General features: G+C 37.3%; 1 protein-coding gene across 10 annotated transcripts in view; it reads left to right on the top strand.

The window, feature by feature from the left end:
• The window catches only part of SCUBE1 (signal peptide, CUB domain and EGF like domain containing 1), a 210,023-nt gene that overhangs the window by 31,689 nt on the left and 156,402 nt on the right, over window positions 1-21,932 (top strand). For all 10 annotated transcript variants that reach the window (XM_085232512.1, XM_085232532.1, XM_085232490.1 and 7 more), the window contains exon 3: window positions 2,439-2,567. In XM_085232512.1, coding sequence (XP_085088638.1) covers window positions 2,439-2,567 — 129 coding nt within the window. The remainder of the gene's footprint in view (window positions 1-2,438; window positions 2,568-21,932) is intronic.

Raw genomic sequence — 21,932 nt, 5'->3', positions numbered from 1 at the left:
GGGAGTCACGTTGGCAAGCTCTCCATTTGTCCAAGATCACTGATAGACAGTAGAAAGCACCTTGGCAATCACCTCTGCCAGCTCCCTCAGCACCATTGGGTGGATCTCATCTGGCCCCAAGGACTTGTGACAGTCCAGGTGGAGTAGCAAGTCTCTATCTGTTTCTGTCTGAATTGAGGGGGTGGGGGTGGCTATTCTGTACATCATCCATGATTTTCAGGTCAGGAGGCTGAGTCCCCTGAGCATAAATGGTCTGATCATATGTCTCAAAAGACTGTGCAAGGAGAGGCAAACTTAGGTTCAAGCTAAGGGCCAGAAATGTATGAAGATCCCCTGGGTGACTGAGTTCCAGCTGTCTTCTCAGAAGCATTTGGTTTTCCCAGACTACCTTGCTGTTTTGCCATTGTGTCTGGCTGTGGTACTAGGTAGCGAATCTTTTCTGGTGGTAATTTTAGAAATTTTTTTGTATTTCATTTTATTCCTGAAAAGTCTGTGTGAACCTAGTACAGAAATACTCCAGCCACCTTTGCAATGAAAGGCACATCTGAAATGCATGACCAGGATAGTTTTAAGGTACCAAAATATGATTTCCTAGGGATTATTTTAACTCTGCATCATGCAGCATGTAATTTAGGGACAGTAGTTAGCAGCTTTGGTCTAGTATGCCATAGATTTAGAGCTGATAGCAGGATAGAAGGCTGACTGTAATTATTTGTTAATTTTTAGTTGGCTGATGTGCACTGCAGAATGATTCATATCAGCAATTGTAGTACTGACATCCCATCTGTGTGTCAAAATATAAGTTGTAGAAAGAAGAAAGTTTGCACTTTCTAGAATGAGTGAAGTGATTTTTATGTGAGTCAGGGAAGATCATAGAAGGATTGTTTGCATTTGAAGCTGTCACAAGGTTATCTAGATCAATCTCTGTCCATGACAGAGGGACAGCAGGCACACAGGCTGGAGGGGAGTATCAATAGTTTATGGGTCAGTTTGGCCCAATTCTGTGACTAATGGAGCAGGGACCCCTGGGCCCATGCCCTAGGAAGAGGGAAAGGAAAAGGGGGAAGGGTAGGGAGACGGGAGATGGGCCTAAAAACAGAACAGCAGCAACAACCTGAGGAGGAAAAATAATTTATTAAATATGATATCAGAATGCAAGATAGCACAATATAATACAATATATAATTGAAGCTGAGGCTAATAAATCAAATAAAATGAAAGCGAGAGTGTCCAGAACCGAAGGTCTTACTCTGAATTGAAGGTGAAACGACTGGGGAGCACACTCAGGTAGCGAGAGAGAGAGCGAGTCCTGTGACTTGCCAGAATCTTTATCTTCCCCTCTGAATGCAGAGTCCTTTGGGTATGAAGTTCTTCTCTTCTGAGAGCGAAGTATTTGGAAAATCTGTGGTTCATGGAAGTGGGGCACTAACTCTTTTAACTCCCAGTGCTTTACATGATGTTATGATGTGGAATGCCAACAACAAAAATCATAAAACCAGAAGCAGAATGCATCTCTTGCCATTCATGCTGTTTTTCAAGATACATGCCAATGTACAAAAATAATTTAAAATAATTCTAGCGTACTTGCTAAGAATAAAATTTTAGATTTTGTTGTTGCTGTGGAAATATTTATATTAATATGGAAAATTTAAATAGGACTTGTTTTCTGGGATAGGAGACAAGAGAGACAAAACTATATCATGTTATCAACAGCAATTTCATGATGCTCAGTGGACAGCGACAGCTATTTCAGAAATTGTGCTTTTCAAGATTTACTGCAAGAAAAGCAGCTTTATATGTTGTGAGGAGTACATCAAATCATTATTATACTGAGAAAACTTTTTTTCTGGTTAAAGAAAACATAGTTCCATCTTATGCACTATGCCATGTTAATAGTATGTTTCAGATAGTTGTTTTTGCTACCAAGTCAAACATTTAACGAGGTGGTGGAGTCGCCATCCCTGGCAGTTGAAGAGGCATCTGGATGAGGAACTACGAGATATGGTTTAGTGGCTTTTGGTAGCAATGGTAATGGGAGGACAGTTGGCCTAGATGATCTTGTAGGTCCTTTCCAGCCTTGTGATTTCATGATTCTATGATTTTAATTCATTGTCTGCTTGATTATTTAAAATAGAAAAATACAGTTTAAAAAGAAAAATGTATACAAATCACTTAAAAAAATAAATCTGACTTCATATAATTGTTTCCTCTGTTGATGCTTCCATTACTTTGGACAGAGTGTCCTATGCTGAAACTTGCTGAATTTAGTCTTATACAATCTGCATTTATTCTGTCAGTAATTCTCTTGGATGAATTATGCAATATGAGTGTATACAATAATTAGAATCATACTTGTATTCAAACTTATATTTGATTGGAGACATTTTTCTCTTAGAATTATCTTTCTACAATTTTTTTCCCCTCCTTTTATATTTTAGATATTGATGAGTGTGAAAATGACTTCTACAATGGGGGTTGTGTCCATGAGTGCATCAACATTCCAGGCAACTACAGATGTACGTGCTATGATGGGTTCATGTTGGCCCATGATGGCCACAACTGTCTTGGTAAGTAGTGAATGCTGGAAAGAAAGTTTCATTTCATGGCTGTGGCAAGATTCTGATGTTTTGGTTGCATTTTATTTTGTAAAAAATCTGATTCAGATCCAATTAAAGAAGTTGAAATGTGTCCATTGACTCCAGAGTTGTTTAGACCAGATCCTTAAAGTTGGCACTCATCATCCTAACATACTCCAGTGAGATTATCTGTTCCTACACTGGAGGTCAAGGTGGTGGGGGTTTTTAAACAAAGCCTGTGCTGGATACTTGGGTTTCTTTTTTAATAAAAGTAATCTGTCCTATTCACTTCAATATACTTTGCCTATTTCTTCCAAATTTTGTAATTCCAGTCATTTACTTAAAGCTCACTCCCCACCCTTTTTTCCTTCTTAGGGTAACATATTTCAAGGATGTTCTGTATGAACATAGATTACTAAACATTAGAAGTGCAAATTTGTGTTGTCTTTTTGTTTGTTTTTATGAAGGAGACTTGGATAATAAAACTAGGCAGAAGAGTAGTTATTAATAGATGTTTACAAAAGAGATGGGCACAGTCCACTAACTTTACAAAAAGAGGTTCAAGATGTTAGTTGCTTCAGCAGTTTTTAGGATTTAGGTACCTGGAATTTTGATTCATGTTCATTGCTTTGTTTTAAATAGGTGGATCTTATCCAATGTACTCCAAAAAAACACCAGTGTTTTGTTTAAATTTCTTCGCACCAATTACCTGGAAATGAACTTTGACCACAACGTCCAGTTTCTCGTACCTGCTTGCTGGGTAGTCATTTTAGTTATATCTTAGTGTCTAGTGACTATTTTTCTCATTATTCCCAATATGAATGTGAGGAACACTGTTTGATGCGGTCCCAAATTCATTTTGAGTTGATGTGCATAAAATAGTGCAGAAAAGGGATATTTTGTCTGTGTTCTGCAGCACTTTTACTGTGGTAGAAGCTGATGTTCTTTGCAAGAAAAATAAGGCAGTTATGTAGCAGAAATAATAATGTCCAGTAACATCAGTCTGCACTCGCTGAAGCTGTGTAACAACTAGAATTTCTGAGCAAATTTCTGGTTAGCCTTTCAGTAGATGTATTTCATACTTTGTTCATTTTCAAATGAAGTAATATTTATTCAGATGGATTATACATCCTGACCATTGACAGGTTTTTGACACAAACTTCCAAATTTCATTTATCATAGAACAGACTAAATAGATTTATTTGTGTAAACCTGAGGTGGCCAAATGATTAATTGTGCAAGAGGTATTTCTTACAAAAAGAGCAGCCAGCCATTCATTTTCAAAAAAAGAAAAAAAGAAAAAAAAGAAAAGAAAGAAAAACTCTATTTATATTAATGTTCATATATATCTCTTAATAAAACAGGACACAAGTAATTCAGCTATTTGGAATTCAAATTAATGTATAGATACATTGTTTCTAACAGCTTGCTAATATCAACTTTGTTTCCAGTTATTCCTGTAGAAGTAGGGAAAAATATACTGGCAATTATGAACAGCAAAATGAGTGACCTGATAAAAGATGAACCTTGCAGATCTGTGGGATTATCTTGGACCCATGCTATGTTGTTCTTCTCTGATCATGCAAGATACAGGCTGGATCTACAGAGATAAATGGATTTCTAATTTTCTTTTCATAGATCTCTACTTAAACACTTGGTTTTGGCACAGATAGGGGAAAGACTTATAATAATATAAACCACTGTGTTTAACAGGTGGCTCTGGTTCCAAGTATTGGTCCAAAGCTTACCAAGATAATTTGTGAGAATCATATTCACATTCTTGGAGCTAGCATTTTGTATTACTCCAAGAATGTTAGGAACGTGTTTCCACTAGAAGAGATTCAGTGAACAAATGAGTGGGAATGATAGCAAGAGACTCTCTTTCTCCCAGCAAGTAACTTTAGGACACTAGAAGAGATCACAGTTACCCTTTAATTTTGTTTCTTCAAATGCAGATTGAATACTTTCAACTAATGAATGGTCTTTGACAAAGCATTTGACACTGTCCTGCACAACATCCATGTCTCCACATTGGAGAAAGAGAGATGTGGCAGATGGAGCACTTGGTGGATAAGTAATTGGCTGGATAGTTATGTTCAAAGAGTTACTGTTAATGGCTTGATGTCCAAGCGAGGTCAACAGGTGTTCCTCAGGATCTGTATCACTATTTAACACCTTTGTCAACAACATGGACTGAACTCTTAGTAAGTTTGTGGGTGACACCACGATGAGCATTGCAGTCAACACGCTGGAAGGAAGAGACGCCATCCAAAGTGGTCTTAACAGGCTCAGTAGGTGAGCCTGTGCAAACATCATATTAATCAAAAAAGGCCAAAGACCCGCACCTAGGGTAGTCCCAAATATGAATACAGGCTGAGTAATAAGTGGACAGGGTAATAAGTGGACAGAGCAGCCCTACAGAGAAGGACTTAGGGGTTCTGATGGATAAACAGCTTGACATAAGCTGTCAGTGTACACTTGCAGCCCAGAAAGCCAACCATATCCTGGGCTGCATCAGAAGAAGTGTAGCTAGAAGGTCAAGGAGGTGATTCTCCCCTTCCACTCCACCCTTGTGAGAGCCTACCTGGTGTGCTGTGTCCAAATCTGAGGCCCTCAGCACAAGAAAGGTGAGGAGCTGTTGGAGCAGGTCCAGACAGAGACTGCAAACAGAGGCTGAAACACCTCTCCTGTGAAGAAAAGCTGAGGGATATGGTCATGTTCAGCTTGGAGGAGGTTCTGAGAAGACCTCATTGCAGTGCTTAAAAAGGGCCTACAGGAAAGCTGGGGACGGTCTCTTTGTTGGGGAGTGTAGTGATAGGATAAGGGGCAATGGTTTTAAACCAAAAGAAAGGAAATTTAGATTAGATGTTATGAAGAAATTCTTCACTCAGAGGGTGGTGAGGCACTGGCACAGGCTGCCCAGAAAAGCTGTGCATGCCCCATCCCTGGTGGTGTTCAAGGCCAGGTTGGATGGATCCCTGGATAGCAAGCCTGTCCATGGCAGGGGGTAGGAACTGGGTGGTCTTTGAGGTCTTTTCCAACTCAACCCATTCTGTTATTCTGTGTCCCAATAAAATAACTGCATTTCCTTAGAGGCACTGAAAAGAGAATGAGGGCCCATTCCTCTTTCTTCCTTAGTTAAAATTTGCTGAGGATGAAAGTTTCAGGGTCTCAGGCTGGACTTCATAATCTTAAAAGTATCTGTGCAAACCCTTGTGTGACTTGTTGTTGTGAATTAACTCAGGTTTAAGACACTTAAGTCCTTAGAGAAGAGAGAAGTTCAGATTTCTGTCATTGTTTGGTCCGTAGCTCTCTGCTTGTGTTATCAGTTATACTGCCTGCTGAAATACCATGCTTATTCCCATGACCTCTTCAATATCAGTTTTGAACAGGAGTGCATTCTAGTCTTTCCATCCTGTAACAGTTCTATTTCCTTTCACTTAAACTACCAGAAGGAAGTAAAAGTAGTTGGTTGTTTTTAAGAGAACCCAGGAAGGTTTTAAACCACTGTATTTGCATGTGTGAAATTAGGATTTCTATAACCTTTTGGAAAATTCACCCAGCATGCATAACTTCATTTGTTTATGACAATTAATAGTTTTGGCTTTTTTTTCTCAGTGAAGAAATCAGGAACTTAAATAAATTGAAGCTTTGATGAGTCCACTAATTTCCACCTTTTCTCTGAGAAATCACTTATTTTTCATGGATTATAAGAAGTCAAAGAACTCTTCACAAAATCCCTGATACTGTTTGCCATCTTTTATTGAATTATTTTACTGATATCAACTGTAACAGCTTCCCTACCCCCATCTACCCACACATACACTCTCTATAGGACTTCACAGAACTCTCAACGTGAAGATTGCTAATTAGGTACTATATCATATATGGTGTAACAACTTTATTCTATTTCCAAGAAAGAGCATGCGATGTTTGATCAGCAAGCTGAAATTAAGTCTGTAAACACATTAGGTAGTACTGCAGGATCTTGCATAGAATGACGTCGTTTCCACAGAATTTACATAAAAACCTATAAAACATGCTGTAGGTTGATTTTGAAAACTCTGCCTGAAACAATTTTTCATGTAGCACCACAGATGTATGAGCTTGGGTGGAAGTTGATTTTTTGGGTCTGAACCAAGTTATACAATCCCTACTTCTCCCTCATATTTCGGTCTTGAAGACATTATTGTTAGGGTCTGCCTCTGTCATCACATGGGAAGCCAGGCAGCAGGAATTTTTAGGGAGAATTTGATTAACTAAGCATAAATGCCTCTGCCACTTGGAGAGTGCTGGACCTGACAGATGTGATGTGGGATCTATAGGAGTAGATCTGGAGTTTGAGCTGTTGGCCAGATGGAATAATATAAGGAATCTAAAATGATGTCAGACTCCTGTATTTAGACAGCTGAATTGCTCTCTCAGTGACCTGTGTGACCTGTGTTGCATTTTATCACATGCACACCACCAGAAATACTGGTTTAACAATTTGAGATAGAAGGCCTAGAGATGGGAGTCAGTGGTATTTCAGTGCTAAGCCTGCAGGCCATCTAGGAACCTCTGTGAAACAGGTTGTAATGGAGAAGACCTGCATCAGAATCTCTTTATCCATTGCTTGACTGAAGTCTGTACAAAATCTTAAACCTTCTTGTTCGTGTTTGGATTCCTTTTTAAACATTCACTGGATGCCTTTCTAGTTATGTTCGTATAGAAAGATAATTACAATCTTCTTTATAAAAAAACAAATGTGAAGTATTCACAACTAAGTAGATCAAATGTGGTTGACAGGTTAAGTGTTTTTTCCTGAGTTCTTGTTTCAACATTTTTCTCTTTCTTTCTAATCAAGTGAAATTTCTTACTTATTTATTTGTTGGGAGGAAGTGTTTGGTTAAGATTTCGTGGATAAAATTTGTGGTGGAAAATGTCCAAAACCATTCTCAGGGGAACTCAACTTGCTTTCTGTTTGACATTTTTATTGAGGAATTTCTCAAATATAACATGAAATGACACCATAGGGAATTCAAACTATGATGAGATCCTTGTCTATCTAAAATAATTTATGTTAGCAGTGTAATCACTTGGAATAGCGGTATTTCCTTCTGGAAATTGCTCTAAATTCTGATCTATGGATGCAAAACTGGTATTTGGTCTCATGCAATGGGCTTTCTTTATCCTTCATTTGAAACCGATTGTGAAATAGGTTTTCCTCTCTCATGTATGAAATACCAGCTGTTTTTTAATAAGCAATTAGCTCAATGGTCCAGATGTTCTTTCCTTTTTGACTATTTTTTCTCCATGATCTTTCTGATAAATTGATTTTTCCTTCTTTTTGTCTTTTACATGTTGAGATATGCTATTAATTTCCTTTCTCTTTTGCCTTTAGGAGAGGTTATGACTTAACTGATTGTGATTCCTATTGCTATTACTATCAAACACGTTACCCATCTCATTTATAGTAAATCAGTTTCTGCTTTCTGATAACTGGTGAAATCTGAATTTGCACTACAGAGTATCAAAAGATAAGACTTATTGCCTTTTAAACTAATTATTCAATATACACTCACCTCTGATTCAGGATGACACTGAAAGGTGTTCCTAGTTTGCATAAATTTTTACTTCTTTGATGTAATATTCAGTAAGAAGACTGGACTTCTGCATATATCTTAATGGATTATTCAGTTGTGGCCTCTAGCATCTGGACATATTTGTACTGCATCTTTGTGTCTCATTGGAGCTTCTTTGGAGATAGACAGCAGAATTGCTCCTTGACAGCAGGACTGCTAGAAAACATAGACTGAGACTAGTATTATAAACCTGAGTGTTGTGTGAAGTGAGATATACTACTGCTGGGGATGCTGTAGAGGAGGCTTGAGAATTTCTCCTCCTTTTCAAAGAGAATTTCAAGGGACCTTTGTGTAGAGGCTTTCTAGAGGCACTGGAGTGTACTCAGGAGGATAAGAGAGAATTTCCAGTGTTTTTGATTGTTGTTCTTAGTTTATTTTCAAGCTATTGGGAATTGTTACATGGAAAGAAACCCTCTGCTCTTTAAGCAGTAGTAAGTCTTCAGCTCTTGCAGGACTGTTCAGTTTAATGCACTGCAGGTGGAAAAGGCCGAAAGAGAGCAGTGATATTAATGTGTGCTGTAGAAAACCTGGCTGATGTCAAAAGAATGAAATAAAAGTTGTAGTTTGCTTCCATGGAGGAGAAGATGAAAAAAGAAGGCACAATAATCATGAAGTCCAAAAAAGACTACTGCAAAGAACTGCAATTTTAATGATTAGTTTTGATAGACGTGCCAAACTGAATGAGGTAGTGTGGCAGTGTTTGATTACTCCATGTGGGAAATTCAGAAAGAACACTGAATTATTTTTCCTTTGCCCTAAAGGATTTTCATGTGGAGTACCATTATCTTACATTCATCTCTCTCCTACTGTATGAAAACGTAAGCATCCTAGGAGAGTATTATATGCTGTGTTGGTCTGAAGCATTGCCAAAGAAGAGAATTTTAAGCTTATCACTAATAAACCAAGGGATTTATCCAGGAAAAGCTTAATAGAAACATTGCTGAAAGCTGTTCTTGCTGATACTCCTGAGTAAGTCTTACAAAGTAATTCAGCATCTGAAAATAGAAAGTAGAAGAGAATGCCCTGACTATGTGAGTGAGAAAGCTGAGAGCCTCACTTTGCAAAATTTTCTTGCTAAAGGGCTCACATATCAGCTGATACTCTTAACTGTGCCAGACCACCTGGAATTCATCCATCTCTGATCAGAAAAAAGAAGTGTGTAAGAAGAATCTGTAGAAACAAATGGTGACGGCCATTGATTCTTATGTGAGAAAAACATGTGGTACTGCCTCCAAATTCTGCTTTTCTGTCCTTTTTACCTGAAGGCAGAGTTTTGTGTACATACAGTTAGAGAATTCTTCCTTAAGCAGTTGACACAACTCATTGTTTTCTGTTTATCAAACCAAATCTGGATGTGAAAAATATTTAATGTTACAGGACGTTATTGCATGTAGTAATATTCTTCTGTTGCTTATCTAATCATAAGATACAGATGTGAATAGTTATGAACTACTACTCAGTTCTCTGTTTTTTGGAGGGTTTTTTTTGTTTCATTTTTATTTTCTCTTTAACTCTGATTTCTGGTAGTCCCTTTTTAATAGAGAGTACACATTGTGTTTTCACAGAAGATTTCTTGCGTTCAGGTTCCGCTCATCTTTTCTTCCTTTTGAAGATAAGTCTTATGAAGTCCTCTGTTCTTTGTAATTTCTGTAATTATTAAGTGAGCTTATGAAGGTTTTAAACTCTTTTTATAGGCCATCAAACAAGATATAAAGGAGCTTCAACAAAATATTCATCATGATCTATTTAGAGATATATTTATTTTGTTTACAGATTATCCCATCATATTAATTGCTATGATGTGGGAACTTTACAATGCTATATGTGAGCACTTTACAAATATTAATAGATTTATCCTCACCAACTCCTATAAGAAGAATAACTTTCATTGCTTTTATAGATGAGGAACCAAGGCACATGCATTAAGTGATTTCCTGATCTTCGCACAGGATGTCTGTGTGTCTGCAGCGTAGCCAAGTGTAGAATTTCTACCCTTCTCATTCCCTGTTTATACACTTTTATTGCAAATATTCAGTGTAACTTTGATTTCTCTTATTTACAGGAAAGTAACAGAATTACTAAATTTGACCATCTACAGTGTGATATCTCAGTTAATCTTCTTGCATGTCATACTTCCTGGAAATAATTGATTTTGGAGATCCAGTATGGCATGTGTTTCTTCAGTGGTTGATTCTGTGTTTTTGATTCAGAAGAGTCCTAGGAAACAGAGTGAATTTTTGATTATAGATAAGGCCAGGATTGCAAGCTCTGTAGTTTATTATGGATTCCATTGAGTTCACTGCAAGAGCTGAATGTTCATTCTGGTAGACAAGCACACAAGCACAGTGTCAGATTGAATTCAGTAACGAAAATTTCAGCAGCAAGGTCCTGATTATGTCCCCAGTCTCGAAGTTCTGCTTTAGACAAAAGGCCTGATTTTCCAGTCTGAAAAGTGTACTTTACTGTTTTATTTGTCTGTTCTTAGGTGGTATTTTGCCTTTCTTCATGAATAGTAACTGTCATATGGAGTCCCCTGTGGGAAAGAAGTAGATAGCACTTTCCTGGGAGCTACCAAGTCTGTTTCAGGACTGTTACTGATCTGCAAGCTTTGGCAGGTGGGGTAGAGCAATAGCACAGCCAGGCATTTGGGCACTAGCAGCTAATGAAGAAACTCCTAAGATAATCCAGGAGCAGATGGGCAGGATTTTAAGTAACATCTGCCTGTTATAAAATGGGCTTTGGGATCCCAGTTCATAAAAAAACTAGGCTCATGTTTGGATTGACATAATTTATTTTCTTCTGAGGTTTGAAGTTAGGGTGTAGAACCAAGTTCTTGTCTTGCTGTGTTGCTTTGAGATCTGCTGGTTTATTTTAAAAGAGAAGGAATTTCAACCCTGACATGCAAGCTTAAGACCTGACTGAGTAGTAGTAACAAACAATCTGATTCAGATTATGATAACATTAGTATTTATGCACAGGTATATATATAACAAAATCACAGAATGGTCTGTGCTGGAAGACACCTTAAAGCCCACCTGCTTTCAACCCTCCTGCTGTGGGCAGGGTCACCTCCCACTAGTCTGCTTTCCTAGGGCCCATCCAACTTTTTGTTTTTCTTTCAAAAACAAAAACAAAACACAAAAAAACAAACACACACCCAAGCAAGAACAAAATCCAGCCAACACAATACTAAGGCACTTAGAACTCAAAATCTAGTCTATGTATTCTCACACCTTAGTTTGTCTGAGTGTATACAGTAGATTGGGGGATTATGGCCTAATGTGCCAATCAACATGAAGTGGGAGGAGAGTTGAAAGTGTATGTGAAATCATTTCTAGAACTTTCAGATGCAAAATGTTGAGAAGTGATATATAACTGATTTAGGGTTGCATAATCACTGATGTGATTAAAGGGACCACTGCCTTCCTTTTAATTTAGCTTTATTTTTCTTCATTTCCAGACAGCTGCATGCAGTGTGTTGCTTCCTTGAACTGAAATTGTAATGCTTATATTACTGAGGTTTATTTTTCTTTATGTCTCCCAACAGTTCAAATAGATATTTTTTTTTAATATGAAGATTTCTAATAAAAAACTGAACAACATTTGGAAAGTTAGGGTTTTTTTTATGTTTCATAAAAACAAGTATGTTAAAAAGAAGCTAAGAAACGTTCCACTTCCTTCTCCGTCTATCAGTTTTTCTTGCCCTTCCTTTCTAATCCCAGGAGATTATTAGGTGAGCTGACAGTACTGTCCTCCTCTGGAACTTCAGCAGGGCTTCTGGCAACATCATCAGTCACAAACTCTTACAGATTTTCATGGTTGCTAATTTTAAATTTCTTGGCAGACAGAGGAGGGCTGAATAAACCAAATAGCTTTCTTTTTGTAACTCTTCATTTTTTTAAAAATACATGCAAATTATGATGTCGGGTTTTTTTGTTGTTGTGGTTAGTTTGTTTTAGAGGAAGTTATTTACTTATCTAAATCTTGTGAAGCTCATTTTCAGTGATTCCAGTGAGAGTTTTGCTTGAGCAGAGCTTTGGGATTTAGTAGTTTTATGTCTTAAAAGAGGGAAGCCAAACTTCAAAATCAGGGCTTAGTGGTTAAATAATAGGGGGATCTATTTTACATTGGAGAGACCTAGGCACAAGATGAGAATGGGGTCCTCTATAAAATACATTTAAAGAGTGAGTGAAAAAAGTGTTGAAGTGAAAGCTTTAACAATAGAAATATCTGTGTGCTTTAAAAATTTATGCATTCTTTACTTCTGTGGTGAGTGACAGTGACTGGGTCCTTGAAGTCTAATAAAAACTTTGGGATTAGGGGACTCTTGCCATTTAGGGCCCAGAGATAAAAATCCACTGACCCTCCTCTGAACAGGCTGAGTGCATCCACAAAAAGCTACACTGCAAATTGCTCAATTTTAGTCTCTGATGCATTCTACTAGGATGAAAAATGTCAGTTCATTTTTGATGTTCTTCAGATGTAAGCCTGAATAAGAAAGAGAGTTGCTTTCTGATATGTTTTGTCAGGGAACTAATTGTCATTCTATTACTGTTTTCAGATCATTTGTCAGTCATACTGTATGTATGTAATGTCTGTACATTAGATGAAGGATAAGAACTGTGATTCATCACAGCAATGTAAACTATCTAGTCTCTGGTACTGTGGCATTATCTGGTTTTGTAACGTGTACTGCTGTTCTGTAATGCCTTCTGCTAACTGAATATGAAATGCCAAGCAAATATTACTAGCTAGGATGATAGGTAAATGTTCTATAGACAACTGCATTAGATTTTAACATACAACTTTTGTATACAGATGTTTACTTCTGTCATTTGGTAGCCTGCATGAGAGTCTGGATAGCGTAAATGGCAGCAAACAGTCCTAGAAATAAATATCTTTAGAGATAGGATTTTAGCTAAGATATTAATTATGATGATTACTTACTCCTCTAAACCTCAGACTTACTTTTATGGCACCTTGTAATGATAGAAGTTTCCAGTCTCTGAACTGTTGTAGCTTCCTCCCATGATGGTAGATTCCATGATGTACAGGTGATAATCATTGTCATTGTGTTCGTATACAAACTAGAAAAACATTTAACTACCATCACTTACTTGAAATGTCCTAGGCTGTGATTTTCTCTAATGGAGTTTAAATCACATAAGTGATCCATCTATACTGACTTTGAAGTCACTAGAGAGAAATAGGTATTTGGGGTGTGTGACTGTTCACATCCTAAAGTATGCCTTTGTGAAGGCTGCTCCAAAAGTAATGTCTCCTGTTTTATTATGTTGGCCCATAGTGGCAGAGGTGGATGTTGGTGGTATGTCAGTAGAGGTTGAACCTTCCCACCAATATTCAATTACATTTTGTTGCTGTGTGACAGATGGCAGCAGAGGGGCAGTCTGACAAATGCCATCTGACATGGAAATAAATGCATATGAAGCAAAGGTGTGTCAGTGAAGCAAAGGTGTGTCAATGAAAACCTCCACATGGAAAAAATGGTACCTATTGACATTCATTGATACTTAGTGAACATTTATGAAAAGCAAACAGTGGATGTGAGCACAGTGAGGTGGTGGGTAGTGCATTTCAGCAATGGGAACAGTGATGGGAAAGACGAGCCACGTTCCAGACAGCCATGCAGGCTCTTGTTCATCATTAGTGGAAATGCATAGCTAATAGTGATGACTGTGTTGAAAAAAGAGTATTTTATAGCTAAGAATTTATCAAATAGTGCTATTATGCTCTTTGTATCTGTTGTAATTTCCATGGAAATAAATAGGAGGCATTATATTTAGAGCTGCCTACATATTGTAATTCAGATGAAGTGCTCCCCCTTTTTTTTCACATATATAATTCGGTGGAATTCTGTTAATACTTTTGGAAATAGAATTGTTCTAGGAAGTTTAGAACCCCAAACTGGAAACTAATTTTGAAATTTTGAATGAAAGTTCAGGTTCACTCGAGAAATCTGATAAAAATAAGGAATTCATTGTTGGCATTGTTCACAGAAAGCCCTCTGATATCCAGATGTCTCTGAAGCTAGGATCCAAATATACTGCTTTAGTTTGAAATCCTGCTTTTTCTATCGATAGCTTTTTTATTGCTATTTTTAGTCTATATGAAAGTTTTCTCTCTCCAAAATATTCTAATGTTTGATCACTTGGCATTAATCTTCTGTGTTCAGACAACATACAACTTTCTTTATGTGTTAATTTGCACTATGTTTGCTTTCCTAAGCCAATTGATCTGAGAAGTACTGAAACGAGACAGTATAAATCAGTGTAGACCTGAAGTTTTTTGTTAGGTATGGGGAAATAATCAAAAGTGTAGAATAAATCTTGGTTGCTGTCAACTATGAAGTTGGATTCTCAGACTGTCATAATAAATTAAGAAACTGGGAGCTATGTGACAGCAGCATCAATCTCATTCTCTTGTTTCTGCAAGTCTTCTTGTTGTCTGAGTCTTTTTTTTCCAATACTCACTCCCTGGAGGAGGTAATCAATCACCATGAAGATTTCTCTACGTGGAAAACTCAGGAAAGTGAACAGTAATCAGCTTAGAGTGTGAGGTTAATAGGTATAAGCCGAATCAGTCCATACGGACATTCTTGTTTGGTCCAGTGTAGTTTTAGGTGGCTGTATCTTAGTTCAGCAAACAAAGTCAGACTTTTATTCTGCATTATGCATCCTTCTTTACCTTGTTTGTATTAACTTCATGTTTTTTCTTAATTCATCTCAACTTTCTAAAGACAGAAAATTTTTAAGCTGATATGGCCTATACTGATGTATACCTGAAGATAAATGCTATGAACTGTATTAAAATAAACCAGAACTTTGGGAGCCATGTTGTGTTTAGATCTTATGTAAAGCAAGGGAGACGGTACATTCACTAGAAGGTATAGGATTTCAGCCTGTAATATATGTGTCACCTAAGAAATTATGTAGATCCAGTTAACAAACCAAATTCCTACAGATTACAAAAACAAATCAGATAAAGTGAAGACCGCCAAAGTTCTGTGGTCTGTGATTCCACATACAGTCACTGGTATTATATGGTGCTCTAGCGTGCAATCAGTTCTTAACAATATTGATTAATGGAAATCAGTGCGATTTAGATTATTTAATAAGATCAAGAGATAACTATGAAAAATAATAACTGCTGTGTAACTGCTTCCTTTGTGGGTGTCCAACCATTTGTCTTGCCTAGGCTACATTGAGTGAAAAAGAATTGTCTTGGGCCACATATAAGACATACAGTATAGTCAGTGTATATAAGTAACAAAACTTATTTATTTTTTTTTTTAGATTTAGAGTCCCCTGTGTTACTAATAGATAATAAAGAAAATCACACCATTCTTCTGAACGTTTCATTAATTTAGCCATTTCCTTAGCTTTTATTGCCAGTGCCGAGGAAGAAAATGCTTCTTGTACAAACTTTGAGAATGTTACCAACTTGAATTGAAAGTAGCTTCATTTTTCATTTAAAGTCATGTGGGTTGTTTTTTTTTTTCGTTTCTTTCTTTGTTTGTTTGTTTTTGAGAAAATAAGCAAAACAGAAGAATAGTCTTGGGTTAATCCTAAGCAGATTGTTCTGATTGTGGCAGAATCTCTAAGTAGATGCAAAAGGAAGCAGGTATAAGCAGTAGTTAACCTAGAAGAAGAATATAAAGTATTGCTTCAGCTCAGACTGTAGCAGTTAATAGTGCTCTAGAGAAAGCCCAGAGGCAAGACAAGGTAATATATGAAAATAGACTGGATAATTTACTCAAGTTGCGTCAACATTTTTCTTCTTTTGATCAGGACTTGTTTGCATCTATAATCCAGCATTGAGATTCTGAGTTGCCCTACACGCAGCTGAATATCTGTGAGAACTGCTAGCTTACTGCTATGACTGTCCAAGCCTCAGTAATGTCAAGCTGAAGGTTGCTGGCATTCCTTAGAGAGTGACACTGAAGATGGAAAAAATAGGATCAGATTTATGTAAAATTATTTTAAAACTCTGTGTTGAAAGAATGAATAACACTTAAAAATAGTTGATAGAGAATTTGTCGTGTTTAGACACTGCTGGCAAGAAGCCACAATGTACACTGTCTAAAAAATCAGGTGTGATCACCAAATAAAAAGAATCTCCAGGTAAGATGTACACAAAGAAGGTTGGATGTATATTTTGGAAATGCTAAAAGCTACGAATTGGGGGCTTTGCTTTCTTAAAGTGACAGTGGTGCCCAGCTGTTTGAGAATGGAGTAGGCAAGTGACGTCAGGAGACTTGAACTCAGTGCAGCAGTGGCGCAATGTCCATGAAGCTGTTTACTTCTGCTGAGCAAAGGGCAGGCATCACACACAGCAGAGCTGAGCCCCGGCATTACATGACTATTCCCTGTGCTACAGAGATAGCAAATAAGTCAGTTTTACTGAGATGCATATAGAAAATCATGGGTCTTTAGATTCAAATTCAAGATCAAAATACCTTAACATAATAAACAAATATTATCCCAGTAGGTTGATTGCACTTCAGGAAAACTGAATTATTATTTCCACCTCAGATGCAGATTTGGCTGCATTTATGGTTGGCGTAAGTAGTGATTTCAATAGATTAAGTATATTATTACCAAAACTGTGGGAACAACATGAAAAAAATCCTTCAGTTTATTGTCTGTAAGAGGCATCTATTACAGCCATGTTTACACTCTGTTTGTAGTGTGAAATTCAGAGAATGCCACCGAGTGATACAAAATAGCTACAGAAAAAATGTTTCAAGCAAGATTTCACACATCTATAATTGCAGAAGTCTACTCTGTGTGTGTTCAGGTGCTAGGTGATCGTAGCCCGTTAAGAGATGGGATTTTCTGGGACAGATTAGGAGCATCATGTTTGGCCTATTTTACATGATAATAGAGCGGTTCTAGGGAAATCTGGTATTTCATAATATCCTTTGATCATTTTAGAGTGATTTTAGTATTCATCATCAAAAGTGTTCTTGTGATTAGTATTTCATGTGGTTGGTTTTTTTTTTTCTGTAAAATGTGCTTTATTTGTCAGGGAAAGATAATTTTCTTCACTTTGTTTTTTTAATTTGTACTCTAGTAAACACTGTCTGCTGTTGAGTCTGTTTTTTTTCCAAGTGGATTTTTTCTCAGCAAAGGCTCTCTTGAAGTTTTCTTTAACCATATTAGTGAAGTACTCAATTCAGGGGTTGGTGTTCTTTTTCCTTTTCTTCACCACGTTTTTCTATTTGTTTCTGAAGGTAGAGGGCAAAAAGCAGAATTTTTGCCTTTTATGTAAAAAGTGGAGAATTTGAGATGTGCTGTTAAATTCTTGGTGAAGGCTGATGTCAGAACTCCTGAAGATGCAAATCCATGTATATAGGTATTGGCATCCATTTCTTCTAATGCTCTCTTTAGTGTGCTCATACAAAGTTGATCTAAGAAAGTTGGTTTGACAGTTATTTCAGTCAGCAGTGATTCCTGTTGTCATAGTCCCCTCAGCTGATGTAATGTGTCAGCTTCTCATCATTAACATGTTGCTACATGTGTGATCATTCCAGCAGAAGTGCCTACCTACATCAGCTCACCTGATTGCATTTGCTTAGCACCTACGTGGCAGATTTACTCTTGAAGCTTCCAGAACTATCTTGAAATTAGATCTTCCAAGACACCCATTCCAATAGATCCTCATGGTGCATGGAGGGCGTGGAATAGAGAAGTGAGAATGTGTTTCATATATTGCTGTCATTAACATTAATTGCTAGAAATTGGTAGTTTTATATGTAATATACTGAAGTAATTCGAATTATCTCTGCAGTAATATTTGTGTGTAGCCATAGCTTAAGATCTATGAGGTAGATAGTAGAAGGTCAAGGAGAATCTGTAATTAAGAAAGATACAGAAAAGGCAACTAGGGAATGAATATTAACTGTTTCTCACCATAATGACATTAGGGGACATGCTTACAATCAGGCTATAAAACATCAAGTTTGAAGCAAAAAATGTACTTTATGTAACTCAGTTAAATTGCAGAAGTATTTGCCCCATCATGTTGGGTACAGAAGGGTTTAGAAGAATTCACAGAGGAAAGGTCTGTCAGCAGCAATGGCCAGCTAGTGGTTTAGGAACATCAGTAGGTATATGATCACTGAAAACAGGAGGGCATGTAAGTTACAGGTGTGTCCCATCTGTATACTTTCCTACATGTCCACTACAGGGCAGCATCAGAGGTAGGATGTTGGGCTAAATGTATAGGAATAACTATGACTATGGTAAATTAAAGAATGTGATTTTTATGAGATTTTCAGTCTGCTTGCTGATTCCAAATATTCATAATATAATGATTTTAAACTTCCAAAATTAGATCTTCATGTTTTCTGAGCTTGACATTGCTAATAATTTTTCTTACATATACATATATCCATAATGGTGTTTGATTGCTAACTTTTGAGAAAAGTCTGTAGTAATGCTATCAGTAGTTCATCTCTCTATTGCAGTGTTCTGCTTGTGGAAATCTTTGAAATATTTCAAAAGATCATGTAAAATTAATAGGATTGGCTCCCTGGCTCATGAGTCCTATTTTCAGGACTTGAGAATTCAGTCCTGAGAATTCAGACATGAAAGAGAAATGTCAGAAGAAGGGAAGAAGATCATGGAAGGAATTGGGCAGTGGACATCCTGTTCTTGTCGTTTAATCTGTATAATGTTACCACTTCTGTATCTTCCTGCTTGTGGTTTTGGTTTCAGGTACCCTTAGCAGACCTTTGTCCCACTTATCCAAAGAGGACATTTGGTCCAAGTAGCTTCTTTAGGCCAAATACTGAGGGAAGCTCGGAGCCAGATCAGGGTGAAATACCAGTGGAGCTAGTTTGAAAAGTTCATCAGATAAATTGGATGAGAAACTGAAAGTATTTGTTTATTTAATAAATAAAGCATCCATGTTTATCAGCTGTAATGTTTCCTACTCTTTGATAGTGTTCCACACTACCATTCTCATAGAGGATCTCATATGACTAAGATACACAACACAAGTTTGATTATGTGAAGGCAATGGGCCAAAAAGCTAGAGGTCTTATGCAAATTCAGGTATGCGTTAATTAGCATCATGCTTCTGATCTATCTATCTATGTATCTATACATGCACATGAACATTAGTGTATATACATACTTCATCTCTCCCATTTGAAAGATAATACTCCTTTCCCAGCCTCTCCCTGAGCTAACCTTTCCCTTACTCCTTATCATCCTTGACTGACCAATTTGAAGTCCAGGTCTCCCTGGGTACACAGGTTTCTCACTCTGGTTTTAGCCCTGTATATGTAATTCTAGCTTCTGTGCTGATTGCCGTTTTTTAGTTATGTATTTGTGTAGGTAAGAAGTAGTTAAAGGTTATGGAAATTGGGCTTCTGTTTTCTAGATGCGTCATCACGTACCTTTAATGTATCTGACAGACACAATAATGGGATGGTTCTTTGAGAAGAGTGTTACAGAGAATAACGCTTAAGGACACGTATTTACTTTCTCCTAGTTTTTTACCTCTATTTGAGGATGAGAGTTGGGGCAGATTATGTAGGATAACCATCTGAGCTCAGCTCAAGTGAGAACATTTCTTCATCTTTTTGTGAGTCTGGATTAAGGTGGCTTGCAGAAACCTTATTCCAACTTCCTCTTTGGGGTCATTAGTAGCATTCTGAGATTCAGCTATCCCATAAGTGGTGTATAATGCATTCTGAGAGCCAATGTACTGTCAGGTGTGAGGCCAACCTAGATGAGAGAACTTAGGTCTGATAAAGAGCCTAGGAAATGAATTTGATTTTCCAGATATCAGTTTAAGAGAAGAGAGAAGACAGGCTGCTGTCCTCCAGGTACTGGTTCTCAGTAAGATGAGCAGTTTCAGCTGATCTTATGCAAAAGGTTGCCAAAGAAGAGATGTCTGCTCTGAAAAACAAGTTTTTTTAAGGAGTAGTAAGAAATGTGAGCCTTGTATTCATGCTTAATTTAAAAATTTTAAAAGAGAGTTCTGGTGGGATTTAAAGCAGATGATCAAGAGAAAAAGATTCTGCATCGTCAGAAATGACTTTTTGCTTGAATTAGTGTTAGGCCTTTGGATGCAGGTCTCCAGCAGGTGTAAAGTCTCAGACAAAGTGACAACAACTAAAGCTGCTGAGGATCCACTTTTTCAAAACAGCCAACAGCCTGATTTGACATCTAGAGCCTAACAAAACTGAAGCCAAAAGAGTTTTATTAAAAAAAAAGTTGACTTCTTATTTTGATGTTTATGTGGAACTTAGATTGCTAGAAAGTCTTGTCCAAAATGTAATCTCACATATGCTGCATTACCGGTGTTTACATGTTCTGCTGGGTAAGTTCAGCTGCATTGAACAAGAGTTGCACAAACAATGGAAGAAAGAAAAAGCCTCTTTGGCAGCTACTTCAGTTTTGAGCATTGAAGAATTTCAGATACACGAAGGGATTATCCTGCCTAATCTATCAAAGCCTGAGCTCTTTGGAGTCAAGAGAGCTTCTTTCCTAACTTCAGAAGATTTTTTACTCCATTCTCTAAACTGGACTAGTAGTGGGCTGATGTTAATAATGATACTATTTGGAAGAAAGTTTACCTAGAATATAATTCAATAAATATTTTTCTGGTAGCTATGGCCAGTAGATTGCTTGGTATGGTTGATATTATGCAGTACTGCCTTTTAAGACGGCAGTAATACAGTGCGCTCCAGGAAGCCTGTTCCTAGTGTAATACCTAAGAAAAGAAGGTGCTAATCCTGCATCACCAGGCCAAGATTTGATGGAAGTCATGTATTATGGAGTTACTGATACAGTAATCCTGGATCCCAGCTGCTCCCTTTCTTCAGCTCCTTCCTTTCATTAAAATAATTTTGAGGCAAGTAAGTGAAAACAATTGAAAGAAATTCTTCACAAAGGATTTTTAAAGAGTTTTACTTGAAGTTAATGTTTATTCCAGCATATGGGCTTGAGGATTGGTGGTAAATTAAGCTCTCTCTCCATGGAAGTGGTAAATCACTAGCCTTTACAATCAAGAACAGAAAATAATGTTTATAAATCATTGCATTTGTTTCAGATTATTCATCAGAGCTGGAAGACAATAATTCAAGTTGCTTTGTGATACTGTAAACAGAATGCTTGGAATGTAGCATGCTTTGTAGTAAAATTTTTGGATTTGTACATGTATCAACTGAGACTTTTTCTTTTAAGAAAGTAAGTATTTAGCTAATCTTCTGGAGAATCTAGATTTCAGTGTGCTCTTTGAAAGGAACTAGTTTGAGTTGTCATTTATAGCGTAGCACTGCCTGCCAATTCGCCGATGAAGTCTCAAAAAGTTGTCTTATTTATAGTTTTCTTCTCAATTGGAAAGCATTGTCTTCATGTTTCCTTTTCTTGGTGTAATTGTGTGTGTGTAAAAGTGCTGTAATTACCCTAGAGCTTTCTCTGTTTTTGAAAAAGAGCTACACTTCCTGTCATCTACCTGAGGTGTAAGCAGCCCACCAGCACAAACAGCAATAGTCAGTTTAGCTGAGCAAGCTGCCTGAGCTAGTTTATGTTCCTGTATTAGGTACCAGAAAGAGTTTCTCCTGCCCTTCCTTCCTGGCCTTGCCTGGAAGAGTACTAGCAGAAGCAGCTTGGTTTTGCCTTAATGTATTGTGGCCAGTCCTGCAGGAATTAATTTCTGCAGGAGCTCTGCCAGCTCTTCTGAGGTTTTCAGTGTT

This window comes from Meleagris gallopavo, chromosome 1, assembly GCF_905368555.1.
Source record: "Meleagris gallopavo chromosome 1, MGAL_WU_HG_1.1, whole genome shotgun sequence".
Classification (NCBI taxonomy): Eukaryota; Metazoa; Chordata; class Aves; order Galliformes; family Phasianidae; genus Meleagris; species Meleagris gallopavo.
The sequence above is the reverse complement of the archived record's forward strand: the minus strand, read 5'-3'. Positions and strand labels throughout refer to the sequence as shown.